The sequence below is a fragment of the Rattus norvegicus genome, chromosome 17, assembly GCF_021556685.1.
Source record: "Rattus norvegicus strain SHRSP/BbbUtx chromosome 17, alternate assembly SHRSP_T2T, whole genome shotgun sequence".
In the NCBI taxonomy this organism is placed as follows: Eukaryota; Metazoa; Chordata; class Mammalia; order Rodentia; family Muridae; genus Rattus; species Rattus norvegicus.
This window is the reverse complement of record NC_141550.1, coordinates 2,320,111-2,342,679: the sequence shown is the minus strand read 5'-3', so window position 1 is coordinate 2,342,679 and position 22,569 is coordinate 2,320,111. Positions and strand designations below refer to the sequence as shown.

The window sequence follows — 22,569 nt, the reverse complement described above, 5'->3', positions numbered from 1 at the left end:
CTGACACTTTTCTGATGGTCAAGACTCTTGTTTCAATGTCACTTGTGCCAGTCCTCCAATAACCTATCTTTCTACATTCCAACACTCAGCAGGAATTTCTTCATTCGCCTCCTGGTTCTGCTGCTTCTGCCTCTCCCTTTCCTCTTCCTCCTCCGCCCCTCCCCCAACCGTCCTCCGTTCCTGCTCTTGAATCAAGGTGAATTGCTTGCACAGTCTATTTTTCACCTTTTAGCAGAGGGAAGTATAGGACCCACAGGCAGAAAGATTCCAAGGATAGTGACAGTTACAGGGCTATTGTAGGACACAATAGGTATTCGTTTCTGTGATTTCACACAGATGTCAAGAAAGGAGGAATTGATATTCACCAGCCACATGTTGTGATGGTCTGAAAATCACTGAAAGAAAAGTAGGCGACCTTTCTCTTGAGGTCATCAGAACTCATGGGAGCTCCTCTGCTCCCTTTCCTCACATCCTGTTTCATCTGTGTCCTGCTATTTCTCACCCCTCTTCTTCCAAGAAGTTCTTCTAAGCCAAGAGACAGAGATAGAGTCAAAAGAGACTGCCCACCAAGAGGGCTCTCGAATGTCTAATTGCTGCTAAAGACGACTCTATCTTCCTCACTATACCTTTGTCAGGCTGTAGCAGGTCATTGCAATTAGTGGTTCTGCTGTGAGGATCCAAGCACAGTCTGTAGGGAGTCAACAGTTTTCAACTTAACTGATGAGCACCTCAATGCATCCAGCTGACATGGCCTCAAGTCTGACAGCAAAGAAACAAGATCCCTCTCCAGCAATTTGTCTTAAAATAGGCAAGAACTTTCCTCTCTTTAGAATTCTTCTCTAGTGAGACTTTCAGACACACAACCAAACCACATATTTTCAGAACACACCCAGCTGCATCTGAAAAGGCAATATCTTCCTAAGCTTTGGTATTTTACTACAACTACTCTTTCTAGGAACCATAATCAAATATCCTCAACAATTTATGCTCTTCTTTTTGTTTTTTCTCAATCCTAGATTCTTCCCCACCAATTTCTTCTTTGTTATGTATGTGTCAATATAAATGCTCAAACATATTAATAAATTTTTGACTGCATTTCTACTGGTTATATGTATATGGTTGAAGGACTGACCATGTTGCACTGATTAGCCAAAAAGAAATTCACTGCTTGAGCCTAATTCTCCAACTTGAGGAGGAGTTCCAAAGTTTAATAAGCAATAGGATTTGCAGATCACAATGCATCCACCAATTATTAGGAAAATAAAGAAGGGGCCTCCCTCCTTAGAGATGGAGATCAAGTGCCTGCCTGGAATCTAAAACCTACAAATGTATTTTTTTTTATTTACATTTTCAGCTTTTTGCTTTTTGTGGGGGGAGAAGTCCCCTACCTTGATATACAGGTAGATGTCACCCAAATTCCCAAGAATGATTAAACCATGCTTTGCCCACTCAGAACTGTCACTTAACCTTATGTAAAATGTGACATGTATTTTATGGTCTGCCGTCCTCTTTGTTATTTGTCAGAGACCACATTTGATCATACATCTTTAAGCTAGACAATCTATTCCCTGGTAATATGCTTTTGGAAAAAGGGTTTCTGTCTCGGTACTCCCTAGGATGTATTTTGGCCCTGGAATTGGACTGATTGGATTGACAGTTGCCTGGAAAACTTTTACCTTATTGTAATATGTTTTAGGTATGCTGGCAATGATTTGCCTGGTGTTAGGTGCCCTGAATTCTGATCCAGGTTGAAAAAGACAATTTTCATGAGGTTTTCATTCTCATGTCTTCCCAAGATTTCCTTTCCTTTCTTCAGGGACCCATCTAGGAAATCATGACCTCCCCCCACATGTCCTAGCACACATATGATGAGAAACATGATCAAGAATAGACAACCTAGGATAGAATGTACCCCCCAAACACAGAGTCCTAAACGTTCTATCAGACCATTGAGATTTCATTCCCAGTATATAAGGTGGCCCTGACTAAAAGTAGTAGAGCCTTTTAATAGTCAAATCAAGGCACTACTGGTAGCCAGCACATCTTCCTCAGTGGGAGGTGAAAACACATATCTGTATTAGCAGAGGTTTTCCAGATGAACAGAACCCAAAGCATGGCTCTCTCTATGTATGGATGAAGTGGATATAGAGAAATGTCTCATGGAATGTTGTCCACAAGTAAAACAATGACTGTGTAACAATGGCAAGCTGAAGAATACAGTCGTGTCTATATGTCTCAGCTGGTCTTCAGCATATTCCAGAATTCCTAACACGGAACCTCTAATGCCAGAAAAATAGTGATCTCTCTTGCCAGAGTATGGCAGGAAGAAAAAGAAAAAGAGTTCCCATCTTCATCATCCTTACAAATGTAAGCTTCTACCAGAAGATATAGCCTAGATAAAGATTTTTCTTGTCAACTCAAAAGCTCCAGAAAAAAAGAGGGGTTTTGCCATGTTATATATTCCAAATAAGAAAAAGACCTCACATTAACCACCTGTTTCCGTTTAGGTAGTTGAGTGCAGCAATTTGACGTGAAGGGCGTTTTACCTCATCCTGAGTCCTGTGTGTCGAAGGCTGTGACATTCTAAACAAGACTCCATTTCTTTTTTTCCTTTTTCTTTTATAGGATATTTTCTTTATTTACGTTTGAAACATTATCCCCTTTCCCAGTTTCCACTCCAGAAACCCACTATCACATAGCCCCTCCCCTGCTTCTCTGAGGGTGCTTCCACAAACCCACCCACTCTTGCTTGCCTTCCTGGTATTCCACTACACTGAAGCATTGCAGCTTGACAGGACCAAGGGTCTCTCCTCCCACTGATTTCCAATAGGGCCATCGTCTGCTACAGATGTAGCTGGAGTCATGGGTGGCTCCACGTGTGCTCTTTTGTTGGGCGTTTAGTGCCTGGAAGCTCTGTGGGATCAGCTTTGTGGGATTCTTCCTATGGGGTTGCAAACCCCTTTAGGTCCTCCAATCCTGTTTCTAACTCCTCCATTGGGGACCCCGTACTCAGCCCAATGGTTTGCTTTAAAAATCCACCTCTGTATTTGCCAGGCTCTAGCTGAGCCCTTCACGAGACAGCTTTATCAGGCTCCAGTCAGAAAGCATTCTTGGCATCTGCAATTGTGTCTGTGTTTGGTGACTGTATGTGGGGTGAACACCCTGTGGAGTATTCTCTTGATGTCTTCCCTTCAGTCTCTACTCCATACTTTGTCTCCTTATTTCCTTCTGTGGGTATTTTGTTTCCCCTTCTACGGACTGAAGCATCCACACTTAGCTCTTCCTTCTTCGTGGGTTTCATAGGATGTGTTACTTTTATTGTGGGTATTCTGAGCTTTTGGGATAATATCCATTTATCAGTTTGTGGATATCATGTGTGTTGGTTTGTGACTGAGTTACCTCAGTTACTATGATATTTTATAGTTCCAACCATTTGCCTAAGAATTTTATGCAGTCATTGTATTTAATGGCCATGTAGTACCCCATTGTGTAAACTTACCACATTTTCTGTATCCATTCCTGTGTTCGAGGCCATCTGAGTTCTTTTAAATAAGGCTTTGATAAAAATAGAGCAGCATGTGTCCTTGGGAAATGACACCCTCGACAGCAGTCACAAAAACATAAAATACATTGTGACATTAACCAAGCAAGTGAAATGTCTGCATGACAAGAACATTAAGCCTCTGAAGAAAAATTGAAGATCTCAGAAGATGGAAAGATCTCCCATGCTCACAGATTGGCAAGATTAATATTGTAAAAATGGCCATTTGGCCAAAAGAAATCTAACATTCAATGAAATCTCTACCAAATTTCCAACTCAATTATTCAAAGATTTAGAGCAATTTGCACATTCATTTGGAATAACAAAAAAAAAATAAAAACCAGAATAGCATACAAAATACTCAACAATAAAAGAACTTCTGGGGAAATCATCATCCCCAAGCAGTACTACAGAGCAATGGGGATAAAAACTGTGTGGTATTGGTACAGAGACAGGCAGATCAGAGGAAAAGCATTGAAGACCCAGAAATGAACCCACACTCATGTGGTCAACTGATGTTTGACAAAGGAACTAAAACCATCAGGTGGAAAAAAGATAACATTTCAAGTAATGGTGCTGGTTCAACTGAAGGTTAACATGTAGAAGAATGCAAATTGACCCATTCTTATCACCCTGTACAAACCTTAAATTCAAGTGGATGAAAGAACTCCACATAAAACCAGATATTCAAACTAATAGAAGAAAACTTGGGGGTGAGCCTCAAATACATGGGAAAAGGTGAAAATTTACTGAACAAAACACCAATGGCTTCTCTCCAGGTGTATGTGTTGCTGCAAAATTATAAAAAATGGAATGCTGTCTTTTACCCCCACTTGGTCAGCACCACAGTGCCCCTAGATATCTGGTAGATATCTTAATCTCAGTCAGCAAAGCCTCTCATTGGCTTTGCTCGAGCCCCTATAACACTTCCTAAGGCCTCTCTCTGAGCCTGGCAACAATCTGTCTACCAATGCAGTCCCCAAGGCAGGCTGTAACCATGCCAGAAATATACATCTCAATTCCATCATGGCTTAGAGTCCCAGCTGACACATACTCTATGAAACTTAATTCCCCACAAGAAACAACACACAATAACCTCTGATCCAATTGATAAGATCCTCTTCCCTCAAACCTTTCTGCCACTCATCCTTCCCTCTCATCCAATGACAGGCCTCGTCCTATCTTGTACCTGCCTTCACCTGCTTAATGACATCACCCACTCCCCCTTGCCTTTTAAGATGACTGTGCTCTGTGCTGTCTTTCCCTGGCAGGTGAGCATCTATGACCGTGAAGGCTGAGCTGTTCAGTTTCAGCGGGTACAAGATCTACCTGGGACATGGGCAGCAGTATACCAATACAGATTGGAAGGTTTTCCAGTTTTCTTACTGGCAAAAGTGAGTCTGCATTCCTTTCCAAAGGAATCCTAGGCAGATGAACTAGACTGTCCTCTACAGAAACACAACACACCACACACACACACACACACACACACACACACACACACACACACAAACACAGGCTGAAGAAATTCAAAAGAAAAGAACCCACAGTACAGTCATGTTCCAGGGAGTCATCCCTGTGTGTCTTGTGCTGATATAATGCTAAGAAGAATCAGAAAACGGGAGTCAGGAAAGCTCACTGAGAGGAGGCTATAAGGACTGACAAAAAAAGCAAAAAAGGTTACGCGGATATCAAAGATAGCAATGGTGGCTGCCAAGGCCCCCACAAAGGCAGCCAATAAACAAAAGATTGTGAATCCTGTGAAGGTCTCTGCTCTGAGAGTTGGTAAAAAAAAGCTAATTTGGTAAATCAGAGTTTAAAATAAAATCTGTCTTTAACTCTAAGCAGAACAAAACAAACAAAAAAAGATAAATGTGGATTGGAACGCTTTTATCACAATTATTAATTTGTAGGATTTCTCTACAGTAAGTATTTTTCTATGTATTTGGAGACTATTATGTTGGGAAAAGGCTTTGTCACATTGGTTACATTTGGAGGGTATCTCTCCTCTGTGTGTTCTTTAATGTATTTGGAGATTACTGTGTTGTGAAAGGGTTTATCACATTGCTTAAGGTTGTAGGGTTTCTCTCCAGTATGAACTCTTTTATGTGTCTAAAGACTACTTTGTTGTGAAAAGGCTTTAACACATTCACTACATTTGACAGGTTTTGCTCCTGTATGAATTCTTCTATGCATCTGGAGTCTACTTGGTCGTGAAAAGGCTTTATCACATTCATGACATTTGTATGGTTTCTCTCCAGTATGAAGTCTTTCATGCTTTTTAAGTTTACTGTGATTTGCAAAAGCTTTCCCACATTGACTACATTCATAAGGTTTCTGTCTAGCTTGTGTTCTTTTATGTATTTGGAGAACTGTGTAAGGAGCAAAGGCTTCAACCCACTGAATAACTTCAGAGGGCTTCTTTTCTGAATGAATCTCTTCATTCCCTTTGAGGATGACTGTGAGCATGAAAAGCAAAGGGTTTTCCACAGTGAGTATATTCGGAGGGAATCTCTGCACTCTGACTTCTTTCATGCCTGAGAAGATAATATGCACATGTGAAAGGTTTACCACACTGATGAACACTTTCATCTGGATGATTTAATGTTACTGTTTGTCTAAATATAAAGAGGCATCTGGCCTCAAATTTTTTTCATTTTGTTCACGTTCAAGCTTTCCCCTTCACTATTGGCTGTTTTGCAGGTTGGAACATACCTGAAATGGCAGAGCATTTATTACATAGCTCAGATTTACATATCCTTTTTCTATAAAAGGTTTTTCCCAAAGTTGAAGAATAGGAAAAGAACTCAGAGTTTTAATACACTACATGTATTCCAATATTTACTGTACTGTTCTTAATACTATATTTGCAAATTGATGCAGGAGAAATAGAAGCGTTTCTACATGCCTTGTACTCAAGAGAATTTTCTACAGAATTACGTTGATTATGTGTTCCCAATGAAGTTGGAAAACCAATTAAATGTCATCTTGAATCATGTTGAAAATGTCTACTGTTACACCAACACACAATATATCTTCTCATTGTTATGGGACAGAGTGAAAGAGATTGAGATAGATACACACACACACACACACACACACACACACACACACACACAAAGACACACACACAGAGGAACAGGAAGAGTGAGAGCGAGACAGAGAGACAGAGAGAAAGAGATACATTGTTTCCTTCAGTATCCAGTTTATATACATGGTTTGCATTCATTATGATATATAACATACCTATGAAAGGAAGACTAACATTTCATTCACATAGTTTAACACTTTGTTCTTCATAGACATGTGATATAGAGATTAACATTACTGCACAACAATCCTTCTTAGCTCCAACAATCTGCCCATCTCACTAAATGTAACAATGTCACTACTAATATATGAGTAACACTAGCTTTACTATAGACTACTTGCTTATTAGAAGAATTTGGACATGTATTTGTCAACTATTCAATGTGTGGAGCTTTTACAAAATTAGCAGAAATGTATTGCCAGCTGTACAGTGTAATTGTCATAGGGCTGTGTTTCAAATGGTGATATACACTAAGGCATTGTTTCTAAGTCCTCTTTCTTAAAAAATTGCATTGCAAAAACAAATCAGATACAGGGCATTGAAGAATATGGTTTTGTTAGAATGTAAATATCATCAACGCACTTAAAGCTGTGCTTATTTACACTTGCTTTACTTTCAAACTTTGAGTACACGTTAAAATTTCTTCAGAGGCATATTTGAATGAGCTTGCACATCATAATTACCTTCTCTGTCTTCTAGATCTTTGACAATGTTCCCCAATATTTTGGTCTTCCCAACTAAAGCCTAAAACAGAGTAAGAGAAAAAGTATGGATGGAAAATATGAAAAAAAAATGTAAGTTACTATTGTCAGTGAACCATAGAGTCATACGTGCTTTATTCACTATATTCTTCATCCATCTCAATTGAAATTACAGAAGTGCTTCAAAAGAAAGAAAGAGTTTTCTCCAATTTTAAAACAGAAAAATGGAATTTACACTCTTACCTATAGCATTGAGGCTCCTGCAGGTCTCCAGCATGACATCTTTGTAGAGCTTCTTCTGGAAAGGATCCAGCAAACCCCACTCTTCATGAGTGAAGTTCACATGCACATCCTCATAAGTCACTGTCTTCTCGAGTATCCCATACATGGGAACAAAAGAAAGCATGATAGAGACAACATTGGGCATGTCTTCTTCATAGACAATGTATTGGTATAATTATGGGGCCTGTCCCACTTATTTCCTGACTCCGAAGTTCTACTGTAACTACCAATTCATATTAGAAGGAAACTTAATAATGAGGTTCACCCTGGTCATTTCTTACCATGTTAAATACAATGTAGCCTTTCTAGAGAAATGTCACCTACCTGTATAGAGAGGACACTGCTCTACAAGATCAATAGTGCTTACTACAAATCAAAGATTTTCTATTAACATTAACATTTACTAACTTTAAATATCAGTAAGCAAGCTGGGTCTATTGTCTTATGCCTCTAACACTGCAGTCAGGAGACAAAAGCAAAAGTACAATTTGAGGTAGATGACAGTGTGGTGTATACAGTGAGTTCTAGAACAGCGAAAGATACATAGTAAGAACCTGCATCCTCTGCCAGAATTAACCAACGAAACCAGAAATATAGAAAGAACTCAGGTTTTTAATTAAATTCCTAGGAAAATTATACACATAATCCATTTCATCTTCCGGAAACCTGTAGTACCCAGGTTCAAATTATAACATTCACAAGATATTACCAAATGGGAATCTATGTTCAAATAGTTACAATAGGACAGAAGAAAATATTAGCAATGTGAAAGTTGATTAGATGTAAACAACACAGTGCAGGATGGAGGGCTCAGCAGTGAAGTACAGGGCATGGATCTCATGCTTTGACTGGGAATCTGCATGTAAATTATGTAGTTCCTTGTCTCTAATTGGATTTTGATTGATCAAGATCCATTGACAGCAGCCAATGGAAAGGGTAGAAAAGGTGAGAAATCCAGGTTCCCAAAGGTGAGGAAAGAGAAGCAGGAGACAGGAAAGAGAGATTTGCTTTGCTTTGGAGAGAGAGCCGACAACCATGTAAGATGTTCAGAGGAGTGGTCATTGGCCGCAACCCCAGGTTGGCGATTAGAATTGCAATTAACCTGAAATTAAGCTGAGAATAGGTTTTTTTGTGTGTGTGTGTTGAGCAATGAAAAGATAAGTGGGCAAGTAAGCTAAGGTCAGATATAGAGCATAGAGCATAGAATAATGGAAAGGACACACTATCTGTGGGAGGCTTGGAAAACCACTGCCAGTGAGACATAAGTCAGGGTAAATATATTAACGTGTGTGTGTGTGTGTGTGTGTGTGTGTGTGTGTGTGTGTGTGTGTGTGTGTGTGTATTGTTTGACTTTGGCCCCCTGATACGGGAAGAAATAAAGAAAGAAGCTAAAACCTTTTTAGAGTTTAAATGGAAGGCACAACATACCAAACCTTATGGAATACAATGAAAGCAGTGCTAATAGGAAAATTCATAGCTTTGAGTGCCTCCAAAGAGAACCAGGAGAGAGCATACACCAGCAGCTTGACAGTGCACGTAAAAGATCTAGAACAAAAAGAAGCAAATACACTCAAGAGGTGTAGAAGGAAAGAAGTAATCAAACTCAGAGTTGAAATCAACCAAGTAGAATCAACAAAACCATGAGCTGGTTCTTTGAGAAAAATCAACAGGATAGATAAATCCTTTGCCAGAGGGCACAGAATGTATCCAAATTAACAAAATCAGAAATGAAAAGGGAGACATAACAACAGAATCTGAGGAAATTCGAAAAATCATCAGATAACTACTTCAAAAGCCTACATTCAACAAAACTCGAAAATGTGGAGGAAATGGACAATTTTCCAAACAAATACAAGGTACCAAAGTTAAATCAGGATCAAATAAGCCATCTAATCAACCCGATAATTCCTAAAGAAATAGAAGCACTTATTAAAACTCTCCCATCCGGGCTGGAGAGATGGCTCAGTGGTTAAGAGCACTGACTGCTCTTTCAGAGATCCTGAGTTCAAATCCCAGCAACCACATGGTGGCTCACAACTATCTGTAATGGAATCCTCTCCTTGTGTGTTGAAGACAGTGACACTGTACTCATAAAATCAATAAACAATAAAAAATATGTTTGAAGTTAAAAAAAAAACTCTCCCATCCAAAAAGAGCCCAGGTCCAGATGGGTTTAATGCAGAATTCTATCAGACCTTCGTAGGAGACCTCATACCAATACTGCCCAAACTATTCCACAAAATTGAAACAGATAGAACACTACCCAATTCCTTCTATGAAGCCACAATTATGCTTATACGCAAACCACACAAAGACCCAACAAAGAAAGAGAACATCAGACCAATTTCCCTTAGGAATATTGACACAAAATTATTCAATAAAATTCTTGCATACCTAATCCAAGAATACATCAGAATGATCATCCGTCATGATCAAGTAGGATTTACCCCAGGGATGCAGCAATGGTTCAATATATGGAAATCCATCAATATAATCCACTATGTAAACAAACTCAAAGGAAAAAAAAAGACATGATCATTTCATTAGATGCTGAAAAATCATTTGAGAAAATTCAACACCTCTTCATGACAAAGTCCTGGAAAGATCAGGAATTCAAAACCCATACGTAAACATAGTAAAAGCAATATACAGCAAACCAGTAGCCAACATTAAACTAAATGGAGAGAAACTTGAAGAAATCCCACTAAAATCAGGGACTAGACAAGGCTGACCACTCTCTCTCCCTACTTATTCAATATACTACTCGAAGTCCTAGCCAGAGCAATCAGACAACAAAACGAGGTCAAAGAGACACAAATTGGAAAAGAAGAAGTCAAAATATCACTATTTGCAGTTGATATACTCAAGTGATCCCAAAAGTTCTGCCAGAGAACTATTAAGCCTGGTAAACAACTTCAGCAAAGTGGGTGGGTATAAATTAACTCAAACAAATCAGTAGCCTTTCTCTACTCAAAGAATAAACAGGCTGAGAAAGAAGTCAGGGAAATGACACCATTCACAATAGTCACAAATAACATAAAATACATCGGTGTAACTCTAACCAAGCAAGTGAAAGATCTGTATGACAAAAACTTCAAGTCTCTGAAGAAAGAAATTGAAGAAGATCTCAGAAGATGGGAAGAACTCACATGCTTGTGGATCGGCAGGATTAATATAGTAAAAATGTCCATTTTGCCAAAAGCAATCTACAGATTCAATGCAATTCAATTTTTCATAGAGTCAGAAAGAGCAATTTGCAAATTCATTGGCAGTAACAAAAAACCCAGGATAGTGAAAACTACCCTCAACAATAAAAGAACTTCTGGGGGAATCACGATTCCTGACCTCAAGCAGTATTACAGAACAATAGTCATAAAAACTGTAGAGTATTGGTACAGAGACAGAAAGGTAGATCAGTGAAATAGAAGACCCAGAAATGAACCCACACACCTATGATCACTTGATCTTTAACAAAGGGGCTAAAACCATTCAATGGAAAAATGATAGTATTTTTAACAAATTGTGCTGGTTCAGCAGGTCAGCATGTAGAAGAATGCAAATTGACCCATTCTTATTGCCCTGTACAAAGCTTAAGTACAAGTGGATCAAGGACTCCCACATAAAACCAGATACACTCGAAACGATAGACTAAAAGTGGGAAAGAGTCTCAATCACATGGGCACTTGGGAAAATTTCCTGAACAAAACACCAATGGCTTATGCTCCAAGATCAAGAATCGACAAATGGGATCTCATAAAACTACAAAGCTTCTATAAGGTAAAAGACACTGTCATTAGGTCAAAATGGCAATCAACAGATTGGGAAAAGATCTTTACCAATCCTACATCTGATAGAGGGCTAATATCCAAAATATACAAAGAACTCAAGAAGTTAGTCTCCAAAGAGCCAAATAACCTTATTGAAAAATGAAATACATAGCTAAAAAGAGATTTCTTAGCTGAGGAGTATCAAATGGCTGAGAAGTTCCTAAAGAAATGTTTTATGGGCTGGAGAGATGGCTCAGCGGTTAAGAGCATCCGACTGCTCTTCCAGAGGTCATGAGTTCAATTCCCAGCAACCACATGGTGGCTCACAACCATCTGTAAAGAGATCTGATGCCCTCTTCTGGTGTATCTGAAGACAGCTACAGTGTACTTATATATAATAAATGAATAAATAAAAAAAAAAAAAAGAAATGTTTGACTTCCTTAGTCATCAGGAAATGCAAATCAAAACAACCGTGAGATTCCACCTCATGCCAGTCAGAAAGGCTAAGTTCAAAAGTTCATGTGACAACAGATGCTGGCCAGGATGTGGAGAAAGAGGAACACTACTCCATTGTTGGATGGGTTGCAAACTGGTACAACCACTCTGGCAATCAGTCTCGAGGTTCCTTAGAAAACTGGACATTGTAACTACCTGAGAACCCAGCTATACCTCTCCTGGGCATATACCCAAAAAATGCTCTAACATACAGCAAAGACACATGCTCCACTATGTTCATAGCTGCTTTATTTATAATAGCCAGAAGCTGGAAATAATCCAGATGCCCTTCCATAGAGGAATGGATACAGAAAATGTGGTACATCTACACAATGGAGTACTACTCAGCTATCAAAAACAATGACTTCATGACTTCACAGGCAAATGGATTGAACTAGAAAATATCATCCTGGGGTTGGGGATTTACTTCAGTGGTAGAGTGCTTAGTGCCTAGCAACCGCAAAGCCCTGGGTTCAGTCCCCAGCTCCGAAAAAAAGAAAAAAAAATATTATCCTGAGGTAACTCAATCACAGAAAAACACACATGGTATACACTCACTGATAAGTGGATATTAGCCCAAAAGTTCAAATTGCCCAAGATAGAATCCACAAATCACAGGAAGTTCAAGAAGAAGGATGACCAGGGCTGGAGAGATGGCTCAGTGGTTAAGAGCACTGAATGCTCTTCCAGAGGTCCTGAGTTCAAATCCCAGCAACCACATGGTGTCTCACAACCATCTGAAATGAGATCTGATGCCCTTTTCTGGTGTGTCTGAAGACAACTACAGTGTACTTAATAAATAAATAAATCTTTAAAAAAAAGGAAGGATGACCAACGTGCTGATGCTGCACTCCTTCTTAAACGGATATTCGTAGGAGGGTATATGGAGGCAAAGTTTGGAGCAGAGACTGAAGGTATGGCCATTCAGAGCCTGCCCACATGGGTATGCATCCCATTTATGTACAGCCACCAAAACTAGATAAGATTGATGAAGCTAAGAAGTGCATGCTGAAAGGAGCTGGATATAGCTGTCTCCTGAGAGGCACAGCCAGAGCATGACAAATACAGAGGCAAATGCTAGTAGCAAACCATTGAACTGAGAACTGGATGGCTGTTGGAGGAATTAGAGAAAGGATTGAAAGAGCTGAATGGGTTTGCAACCCCATATGAACAACAATGCCAACCAACCACAGCTCCCAGGAACTAACCACAACCCAAAGACTATACATGGACAGACCTATGGCTCCAGCTACATATGTAACAGAGGATGGCCTTGCTGGGCATCAACGGAAGGAGAAGGCCTTGGTCCTACCAAGGCTGGACTCTCCACTGTAGGAGAATGTTTGAAGGTAGGAAACAGGGTAGATAGGGAGAGGAACACCCTGATAGAAGAAGGGGAGGGGGAGGGGATAGTGAGCTTACATCGGGGAAACTGGGAAAGGGAATAACATTTGAAATGTAAATAAAAAAATCCAATAAAAGAAAATCAATGGCAGAGAATATCACTTCCCATTCCAATAAACAGGAATGGAGCAAGGCAAGAAGCCTGCAGGTCAGAAAGCAAGTCCTGTGGCTCTGTCTCAGATATATGTGGCTTACATTTTAAGGGGCAACTTCTCATATATCTGTTTTTTGGTTACTTCTACCCTGTGTGTGCAGCTCTCCACAGCAGATGTCTCATGTTTTGTATCTCAACGTCATGTGGTCAGGAAATACAACTGAAGCTGCATCCTCATGACCTCAAGTAATGAACTCAACAGGCTCATCATTGGGGCCTGACTCTGCAGAACACAGATGGCTGGAACAGTGCTGAATTGAAACCACAGAGCAAGCATCCATGACCTTTGCATCCTTCTTGTTTCCAACCCACAAGAAATAAGTGGTCTTGTTGAGTCTGGCTTCTAAACTGGGCTGGACCCCATCACAGATGAATAACAGTTGTAGAATCTTTTACTGGGACTAGGAATCACTTTGCCTACTCCTTCCATTAATTGGAGGGTTAACAGAAAGGTGTGCTACTCTTATGGCATCCTGTAATATTTCAAGTCTATAGCAAGGGCCCTCTGTTTAATGGTGAAAATCTCCTTGCAATTCAGTTCCTGTTTCTGTTTCAGCACTTGAGGGTCATATGAAACTCCCTTTTGTTCTGGGTACCCACAAACTTTGCTTTCACTTCTATCCCACTTGTTGAGTTATTTCATTTAAAACTTCTACAAACCAGACCTGAATTTCCCCTACATGTCCTGGTACCACAAACCAAAAGCTTGTTGTGTGCACTGCACAGAGACAGGAGCAGCAACACACCATCGAATGGCTAGAACTGCAGAGCCGCCCCTCCTCAAAGAATGCACAGTCACTGAGGAAAAACAGCCAAGTGCATCTACCCAGATCAACACATGAACCAAAAGAACAGTGTGGCAAACAGCACATCCTAGTCTAGCAGACTAGACTCTGATAGATCCACCAGTGTGCTCTTCCAGGTCTGGGGTTTGGGGTCCTCTTACTCATCACGGTGGGACTATGATCTTCCTCAGATTTCTTAATGGCTGTGTCTAAGGCCTTGCTATCTCGCACTGGTGTGTCTGACTGCTCGGTCTTCCCATGTCCCTCATTAGTTTGGAATACACAGCTAGACCAGCATCTCCCCTACTGGAGGTATGCTGATCAAGTAACTCAGACAAAACAGGTCTTCTGTGATCCACACTTCCACACGAAGTTGTTAGTGAGGTTAATTCTTACATAGGTTCCTCTTTGTTTGTAATTACCCACCAAAGGACAAAGAAACACTAATGAAAGGGTTTTTTTTTCTTTCCATTGTCCACTCCTGACACATCCTGGAAGGTTTCGCAAGAGTATCTTCCAGGAATAGGTTGCAGAGTCAAGATTGAGTGTTGAAAGCAGTAATCAATGAGATAGAATAATGCAAGCCTGAGCTAAAGAAGATACTGCTATAAATACAGACAAATAATCAAAGCAATTGGCAAGTAAATTGAAAATATTAGTGTTTGGGAATCGATGGAGAATTGAAACAAGCAATAAATTTGTCTGCCATTCTTTAAAAAAAGAAATTCAAAGAGTAATGCCAACAATGGACTTCTGGAAATGGAAAATAAATACAACAGCAAAAATGCATCGGTAAATTAACTTTGAAAAAGAGTAGGCCATTCCCTGGTAGAGGCAATGGCATCAATAAAATCCTTTTTAATTTGATTTTGCCCCTATGTGGACTGGTAGGTGCTGAGTCCTGTAACCTGACACACAGCCTCAGCTAATGAATGGGCTGTATCTCAAATATCTGAGGTGACTAAACTATGTCAATGAAGACAGCAAATAGCCACATAGGACAGTGCCCTACCTGCAAATCCAATATTCATTCGATCAGCCTAATCTCACCCACCAATCTTATGTGTTTACATTAGAACGTATGAATTAACACTCATTAGGAAATTACAAAATCACCCGCCCTAAGTCAAGCAGGACTTTATTCATAAAGGTGAGCCCTGCAGCTCAGTGATTTAAACGTCAATTAGTCTGTGATCTAGCTGTTGCCTGCCCTGTTTTCACTCTGCACTGTACACAGGACACTGGTCCTCCTGTTCTATTCTGAGGGCAGAAGTCCTGCCCCACATACAAATCCCTTCCCTGTTACTGCAATGCACACAGTTCATTCCCTGAATCAAATAGGTAATTTTAAAACTCGGTTGTGGTACTGCCCTTTATCTTAAGAATTTAGAAACTTAAATCAAGGGGAAAGCAAGGCCATTGCTCTGGGGACCAATACACATGCTGTAGGCCACCTGCTTCACTTCCATTTTCCTTCCCCACCTTCCCTCACTTCTCTCCTTCTCCCTAAAGCTTTTCAGCTCCATCTTACCTTCCCCAGCCCAATAACCTGCTCTAGCCTTTACTTTACATGATAAAATGGGGAGAAGTTTCCAATGAAGTCACCAGAGTATGTGAAATACTCCTCATTCTAGGCAGCCCCTCTGCGGAAAGTGGAATTAACATCAAAATACAAACAGCACCAGAGCAATCCACAGTGCCTCTTACTATTTCCTAAGCATTGGAAGATCCTACATCATAGACTCTACTCTTCCCATCACACATTAAATTCGAGTGCTACCCAGCCTTTGAGGTGTGGTTTACAACACCTACAAAATTCACTCCAAATTGATTTTAAATGGCAAGGGACAAGTTCTGGAAGATACTGAGAAACTAGGTCTCCGAATATGGCATCCTGCCCATGATGTTTCTGACAGAAACCCCTTGCTCCAAAGGCTTTGCACAGATACAGCTCCCAAACTGAACACATGAGAACACCTAATGACTAGGACCACAAGGAATCTACAAGATGGCTGCTAGTTCCCACCAAGCCCATGCATGGGAGGGCCACCTCCCTGCCTCCCCCTTCTCAGTCCACTGCTAATTCAGGTTAGGGGCAGTGGTCACATGCTCGCCATGATTCGACTTGGTAGTTCAGGGTTGGCACTCCGGTAAGGCACTCAGCAGCAGAGTTCAAAGCACGTCACACCAACCATTCAAGCCTGCTCAGCAATGGAGTGGAACTTGTACCACGAACCAAAGAACCTGGAAGAACACTCCTTTTCTCCTGATTGGAGGGTCTTCTTAGAGGTTCTGATTGGCCAATGAATCTTGAGTGACATGAGCACCTCCATTACGATTAGAGTGTGCTGACGGCACAGAGAGAATGTTTTCTGGACAGCATTGTACTCTATGAAATGTCCCTTTGCAAATCTGCAAGATTTGGGTTTCGGTATCACATTTGCCTCTCCTGCAATAGCTACCTTTCTGTTTTCCAGCACCAAGCAGGAATTTCTTCCCTCTCCTCCTTCCACCCCCATCCCTCATCCTCCTCTTCCTCATGCTGCTGCTCCTCCTTCTCATGCTTCTCCTCCTCTTCCTGTTCTATTTCTTCTCCTCTTCCTCTTTCCTTATCTTCCTTTTCTCCTCCTCTTCCTCCTCCTTCTTCTACTTCTTGTTCTTCTTGTTTTTGTTCCTTCTCTTTTTCTTTTTCCTCTTCTTCTCTTTTCTTCTACCCTCTTCCTTCCCCTCCTCCTCCGCTCATGCTAAACCTCATTAAATAAAGATGGATAGCATCTAAAGTCCATTATTCACTACATGACCCATTAACAGAATGGTTCCAAGCATAATAAAATTAAAGAGAGATTTTAGGACACAAAATATGTTTGTTTCTGTGATTCCACATTTGCATAAGGAAAACTGTAGCTAATATTCATCTGCTATACGATGTAAGGGTCTGAAAATTGTTGAAGACCCCAGACTCTGTTAGTATACAAAAACAAAGAGGGTTATTGTGCAGAAACAATCATCATTCAGGGGTCAATCATGAATTGAAATAGCAACCCTAGAAAAAGGAACAAAATTTCTTTTAGGGGAAGTTTCTAGACTAATCAAATATTTCATTGGTGGATGCTATGGTGTCACAGGTTGTCATTGGTCTGCATTCCTCTGTCATGAACTTTTCACCATGTAATGAAATAGAGCTGCCCAGTGCAGATGGCCCATTCTGGGAAAAGGTATTTCCCATTTTTTTGTAGTTATCCCTGGGCTGGCCTTAGGGGGTGTATGCTTATGAATTTGTTCTAGATTTTATTGTCTGTTCCTAGAGCCGGTGTCTCATGACTTTCTCTATGTTAATTGTGGTCTACTACAGAAGCTGGTGCTTTATGGCTGTTTTTTAAGTCAGGCCTGGTCTTCCGGTTTGTTTAAATGGAGATAAAAGGGGTTTATCCTTCACTCTCATTATGATTCTCCAGAAATGGGCTTTATCTTGTTCTTTCAATATGAGACTCTAGACAACCCTGGGAAAAAAGCAGGAAGTTGATGCCGATCACAGTGGAGCACTATTGGTAGCCAGCACATCTTCCTCAGTGGGAGGTGAAAACACATATCTGCATTAGTAAAGGTTTTCCAGATGAACAGAACCCAAAACATGCATCTCTCTATGTATGGATGAATTTGATTTAGAAAAGTCTCTCATATAATGTTGTCCAACGAGTAAAACAATGACTGTGCAACAATGGCAAGTTGAAGAATACAGTCGTGTCTGTATGTCTCAGCTGGTCTTCAGCATATTCCAGAATTCCTAACACGGAACCTCTAATGCTAGAAAAATGAAGTGATCTCTCTTGCCAGAGTATGGCAGGAAGAAAAAGAAAAAGAGTTACCATCTTCATCATCCTTACATATGTAAGCTTCTGTTGGGCCCTTCCTTGGAGTATTTCCCTTCCCCCTTGCTGAGTGAGCCTTTGAGCCTGCTGTGGCAAGAAGTTGTGTACACCCTTGGCAGCTACTCTAGGCCCCTGTTTTGGAGACTTTCCATGATGTTATTTCCTGGTTCCTGGTTGGGGGTTTTCCACTTACTAGCACATGACCTTTGAGACGTGTCTAGCACTTTTCCACTGCTTTTACCCCTTGTATACAAGGAGATTTCAGTAAAGCCCAGATGGCATTCTCTTAACACGAATGACCTCAGTATGTGTTTCTTCTTAAATCTCGCAGGCCTACTCCCGGTTCTCAGTGTTGTGATGACGCAGGCATTGTCAAGCTTCCACCAGAAGCTGTGTCCTAGATAAAAGATTTTTCTTGTTAACTCAAAAGCTCCAGAAAATGAAAAAGGTTTTCTGATGTTATATATTCCGAATAAGAAAAAGCTCTCACCGTGCCTACGTTTCAGTTTAGGTAATTGATTGCAGTACTTTTACCTGAAGTGCATTTTACCTCATCCTGAATGCTGTGTGTCTCAAGACTGTGACATTCCTTAGAAGACTCCATTTTTTTCTTTTATTGAATATTTTCATTATTTCCATTTCAAATGTTATCCCCTTTCCCAATTTCCCCTTCAGAAACCCTCTACCACATAGCCCCTCCCTTGCTTCTATGAGGGTCCTCCCACACACCCACCCACTCTCGTTAGCCTTCCTGGCATTCTCCTACACTGAAGCATGGCACCTTCACAGAACCAAGGGCCTCTCCTCCCACTGATGTCCAACGGGGCCATCCTCTGCTGCATAGCTGGAGCCATGGGTTGCTCCATGTATACTCTTTTGTTCAGCATTTAGTCCCTATGAGCTCTGGGGGATCTGCTTGGTTGATATTATTGTTCTTCCTATGGGTTGCAAACCCCTTCAGCTCCTCCAATCCTGTCTCTAACTCCTCCATTTGGGACCACATTCTCAGTCCAATGGTTTGCTGCAAAAATCCACCTCTGTATTTGTCAGGCTCTGGCGGAGCCTCTCAGGAGACAGCTCTATCAGGCTCCAGTCAGCAAGCATTTCGTGGCATCTGCAATAGTGTCTGTGTCTGCTGACTGTATATGGGATGAATTCCCATTGGGGGAGTCTCTGGATGGCCTTCCCTTCAGCCTTTGCTCCACACTTTGTCTCCTTATTTCTTCCTGTGAGTATTTTGTTCCCCCTTCTAATAGAGACTGAAGCATCCACACTTTGGTCTTCCTTCTTTTTGAGTTTCATATGGTCTGTTCAGTGTATTGTGGATATTCTGAGCTTTTATCAGTTTGTGTATACCATGTGTATTTGTTTGTGACTAAGTTACCTCGCTTAGTATGATAGTTTCTAGTTCTGTTAATTTGCCTAAGAATTTCACGCAGTCATTGTATTTAATAGCTTGTGTAAATATACCACACTTTCTATATTCATTCCTCTGATGAAGGGCATCTGGGTTCTTTCCAGTTTCTGGCTATTATAAATAAGGCTGCTATGAACATAGTGAGCATGTGTCCTTGTCTGTTGGAGCATCTTTTCAGAATAGGAACAGGTGTGGTATACCTGGGTCCTCAGGAAGTACTATATCCAATTTTCTGAGGAAACATCAGTCTGATTTCCAGAGTGGTTGTCCCAGCTTGCAATCGCACCAGGAATGGAGGAATGTTCATCTTCCTCCAAATCCTCTCAGGTATGTCCAATAACCTGAGTTTTTGAGTTTAGTCATCCTGACTGGTCTGAGGTGGAATCTCTGGGTTATTCTGATTTGCATTACCCCGATGACTAAGGATGTTGAACTTTTCTTTAGGTGCTTCTTGGCCATTTGATATTCCTCAGGTTAGAATTCTTTGCTTAGCTCTGTACCCCATTTTTAATAGGGTTATTTGATTTCTGGAGTCTAACTTCTTAAGTTCTTTATATAATAGATGTTAACCCTCTATTGGAGGTAGGACTGGTGTTCGAGGCTCTTCCCCACTTTCATTTCTATTAGTTTGAGTGTATCTGATTTCATATGGAGGTCCTTGATCCATTTGGACTGGAAAATTTTACAAGACCACGTGGACTAGAGCATTTTACAAGGAGATAAGAATAGATTGCTCACTGCCATTTGAACCACTATCATTTGTTGAAAATGCTGTCTTTTTTCTGTTGGATATAAACCACCATATAAACAAACTCAAAGAATAAAACCACATGATCATTTCATTAGGTGCTGACAAAGCATTGGAAAAAATTCAACATGTTTTTATGGTAAAGGTCTTGAAAAGTTCCAGAATTCAAGGCCTATACCTAAACATAATAAAAGCAATATAGACCAAAACCTTGTAGCCAACATCAAACTAAATAGAGAGAAACATGAAGCAATCCCACTAAAATCAGGGACTAGACAAGGCAGCCCTCTCTCCCTATTGTATATAGTACTTGAAGTCCTAGCCAGAGCAATTAGACAACAAAGGGAGGTGAAATTGAAAAGGAAGAAGTCAAAAATATCACTATTTGTAGAGGTATGATAGTATACTTAAGTGACAAAAAAATTCCACCAGAGAACCCCTAAACCTGAAAAATAACTTGAACAAAGTATCAGTGTATAAATTAACTCAAATAAATCAGTAGCTGTTCTGTCCTGTACTCAGAGAAACAACAGGCTGAGAAAGAATTTGGGGAAATAACACCCTTCAGAGTGGTCACAAATAACATAAAATACTGTGTTTTGACACTAACCAAGCAAGCGAAATATCTGTATGACAAGAACTTCAAGTCTCAGAAGAAAGAAATTGTACCCTATATTCCAGATCTCCTTCAGAGTTTTGACATAAAGTCATGTTTTGATTTCGTCAAAGCCTTTTTCAGCATCTGATGATATGATCATGTGTCTTTTTTCTATCAGTTTTTAATATGGCAGTTTATGTTGATGGATTTTCATATATTGTACCATCCCTGTATCCCTGGAATGGAGCCTAGTTAACCATGGTAAATGGTGTTTTAATATGGTCTTGGATTCTATTTATAAGTATGTTATTGAATATTATTGCACTGATATTCATAATGGAAATTGGTTTGAAATTCTCTTTCTTGGCTGAGTCTTTGTGTATTTTAGGTATTAAGGTGACTGTGGGTTCCCAGAATGAGTTTGGCAATATTCCTTCTGTTTATATTTTGTGCAGTGGCTTCAGGAATGCTTGCATTAGTTCCACAGAACTGGACAGGAGTGACCCACCACCGCTGAATAGATACAGAGATTACAATAGAAGGCAGTTGTTTAGGTACATCTCAAGCATTACAGTCCAGAGGGCCTTTCCGTCATCTTCTTTAACATCTGAAGCCCCACCCCACCCAATACTTCATCCATACTCCATGGTTCTTTCTTTCATTTTTAAAGATTTATTTACTTTATTTATATCAACACATTGTAGCTATCACACAAACCAGAAGAGGGCATCAGATCCATTTCAGAGGGCTTGAGCCACCATTTGGTTGCTAGGAATTAAACTCAGGACCTCTGGAAGAGCAGTCAGTGTTCTTAGCCACTGAGCCATCTCTACAGCTCCCATGGTTCTTTATAAATACCTGACTTCCACAGTTTTAGAGTGACTTCTATTTGAGGTCCAGGGTCCCCTGATAACAGACTTGACGTCACCTAGAAGCACCACTACTCAGATTTCCTAAACGAATGTTTTCTGGAAACAAAAAACCAAAGTAGGATCCCATTTAGCCAATCAATCTTCATGCATACATATTCCTTTTCCCTCCTCACAGGAAGCTTAAACTGCATCAGATATACACCTGACATGCCTTGTTGTGGACTCCCAGTGCTGCCAACTGAGTCCAGAAAACACTCAGATTATATTAGGGAATTTCAATAAAATAAGGTATGCTCTTTCTTTTTGCAATTTTTTCTTGAGACAGAATGTCATCATAATGTACACCACCCTGGCCTAAAACTTAAGACTGGCCTATCACCATCCCCATATCCTGGGATTACAGGTATACACCTCAACACCCAGCTGAAATGTTTTTTGAATGTCTTAGCTTTGAATCAAAGAATGAATGACAAGGTAAGAATTAAAGAATAAACCTCATGGTTTTGATGTTCAGTAATACCTACTGAAATCTTATACTAATAATTTAAACTGGCAAATCATTTCCTATGTTCTCAAAAATAGGGTTATTTTCTTTGCCTTGTTCATTTTCTCCATGTAAAAATGTTTCAACTGTGTGTGTGGATATACACCTGTGCCATGGGTGTAGGTAGCAGTGAGAAAACACCTCACAGATGTCTATTATCTACTTCAACTATGTGAGATTTAGACATAAAACCCAAGAATGCTTTTACGTTCAAGTGACATTATTGATCCTTATATGGTTTAACATTTTATATACTGCTGGTGTCTGACATACATATGCCAGACCCTAAGTATAGAAATA

General features: G+C 40.2%; 1 protein-coding gene across 3 annotated transcripts in view; it reads right to left on the bottom strand.

Annotated features, from left to right (window-relative positions):
• Nucleotides 1-22,569, bottom strand: part of LOC147999929 (zinc finger protein 431-like) — a 44,402-nt gene that overhangs the window by 8,199 nt on the left and 13,634 nt on the right. Inside the window, exons 3-5 of one of the 3 annotated variants that reach the window (XM_087591776.1) lie at nucleotides 7,577-7,700; nucleotides 7,316-7,376; nucleotides 3,571-6,078 (exon numbers count right to left, since the gene is read on the bottom strand). In XM_087591776.1, the coding sequence (XP_087447902.1) occupies nucleotides 5,982-6,078; nucleotides 7,316-7,376; nucleotides 7,577-7,700 (282 nt within the window). In that variant the 3' untranslated portion in view covers nucleotides 3,571-5,981. Of the gene's footprint in view, nucleotides 1-3,570; nucleotides 6,079-7,315; nucleotides 7,377-7,576; nucleotides 7,839-22,569 lie in introns of those variants that run through there. The other 2 variants (XM_087591773.1, XM_087591774.1) reach the window with 2 other exon arrangements.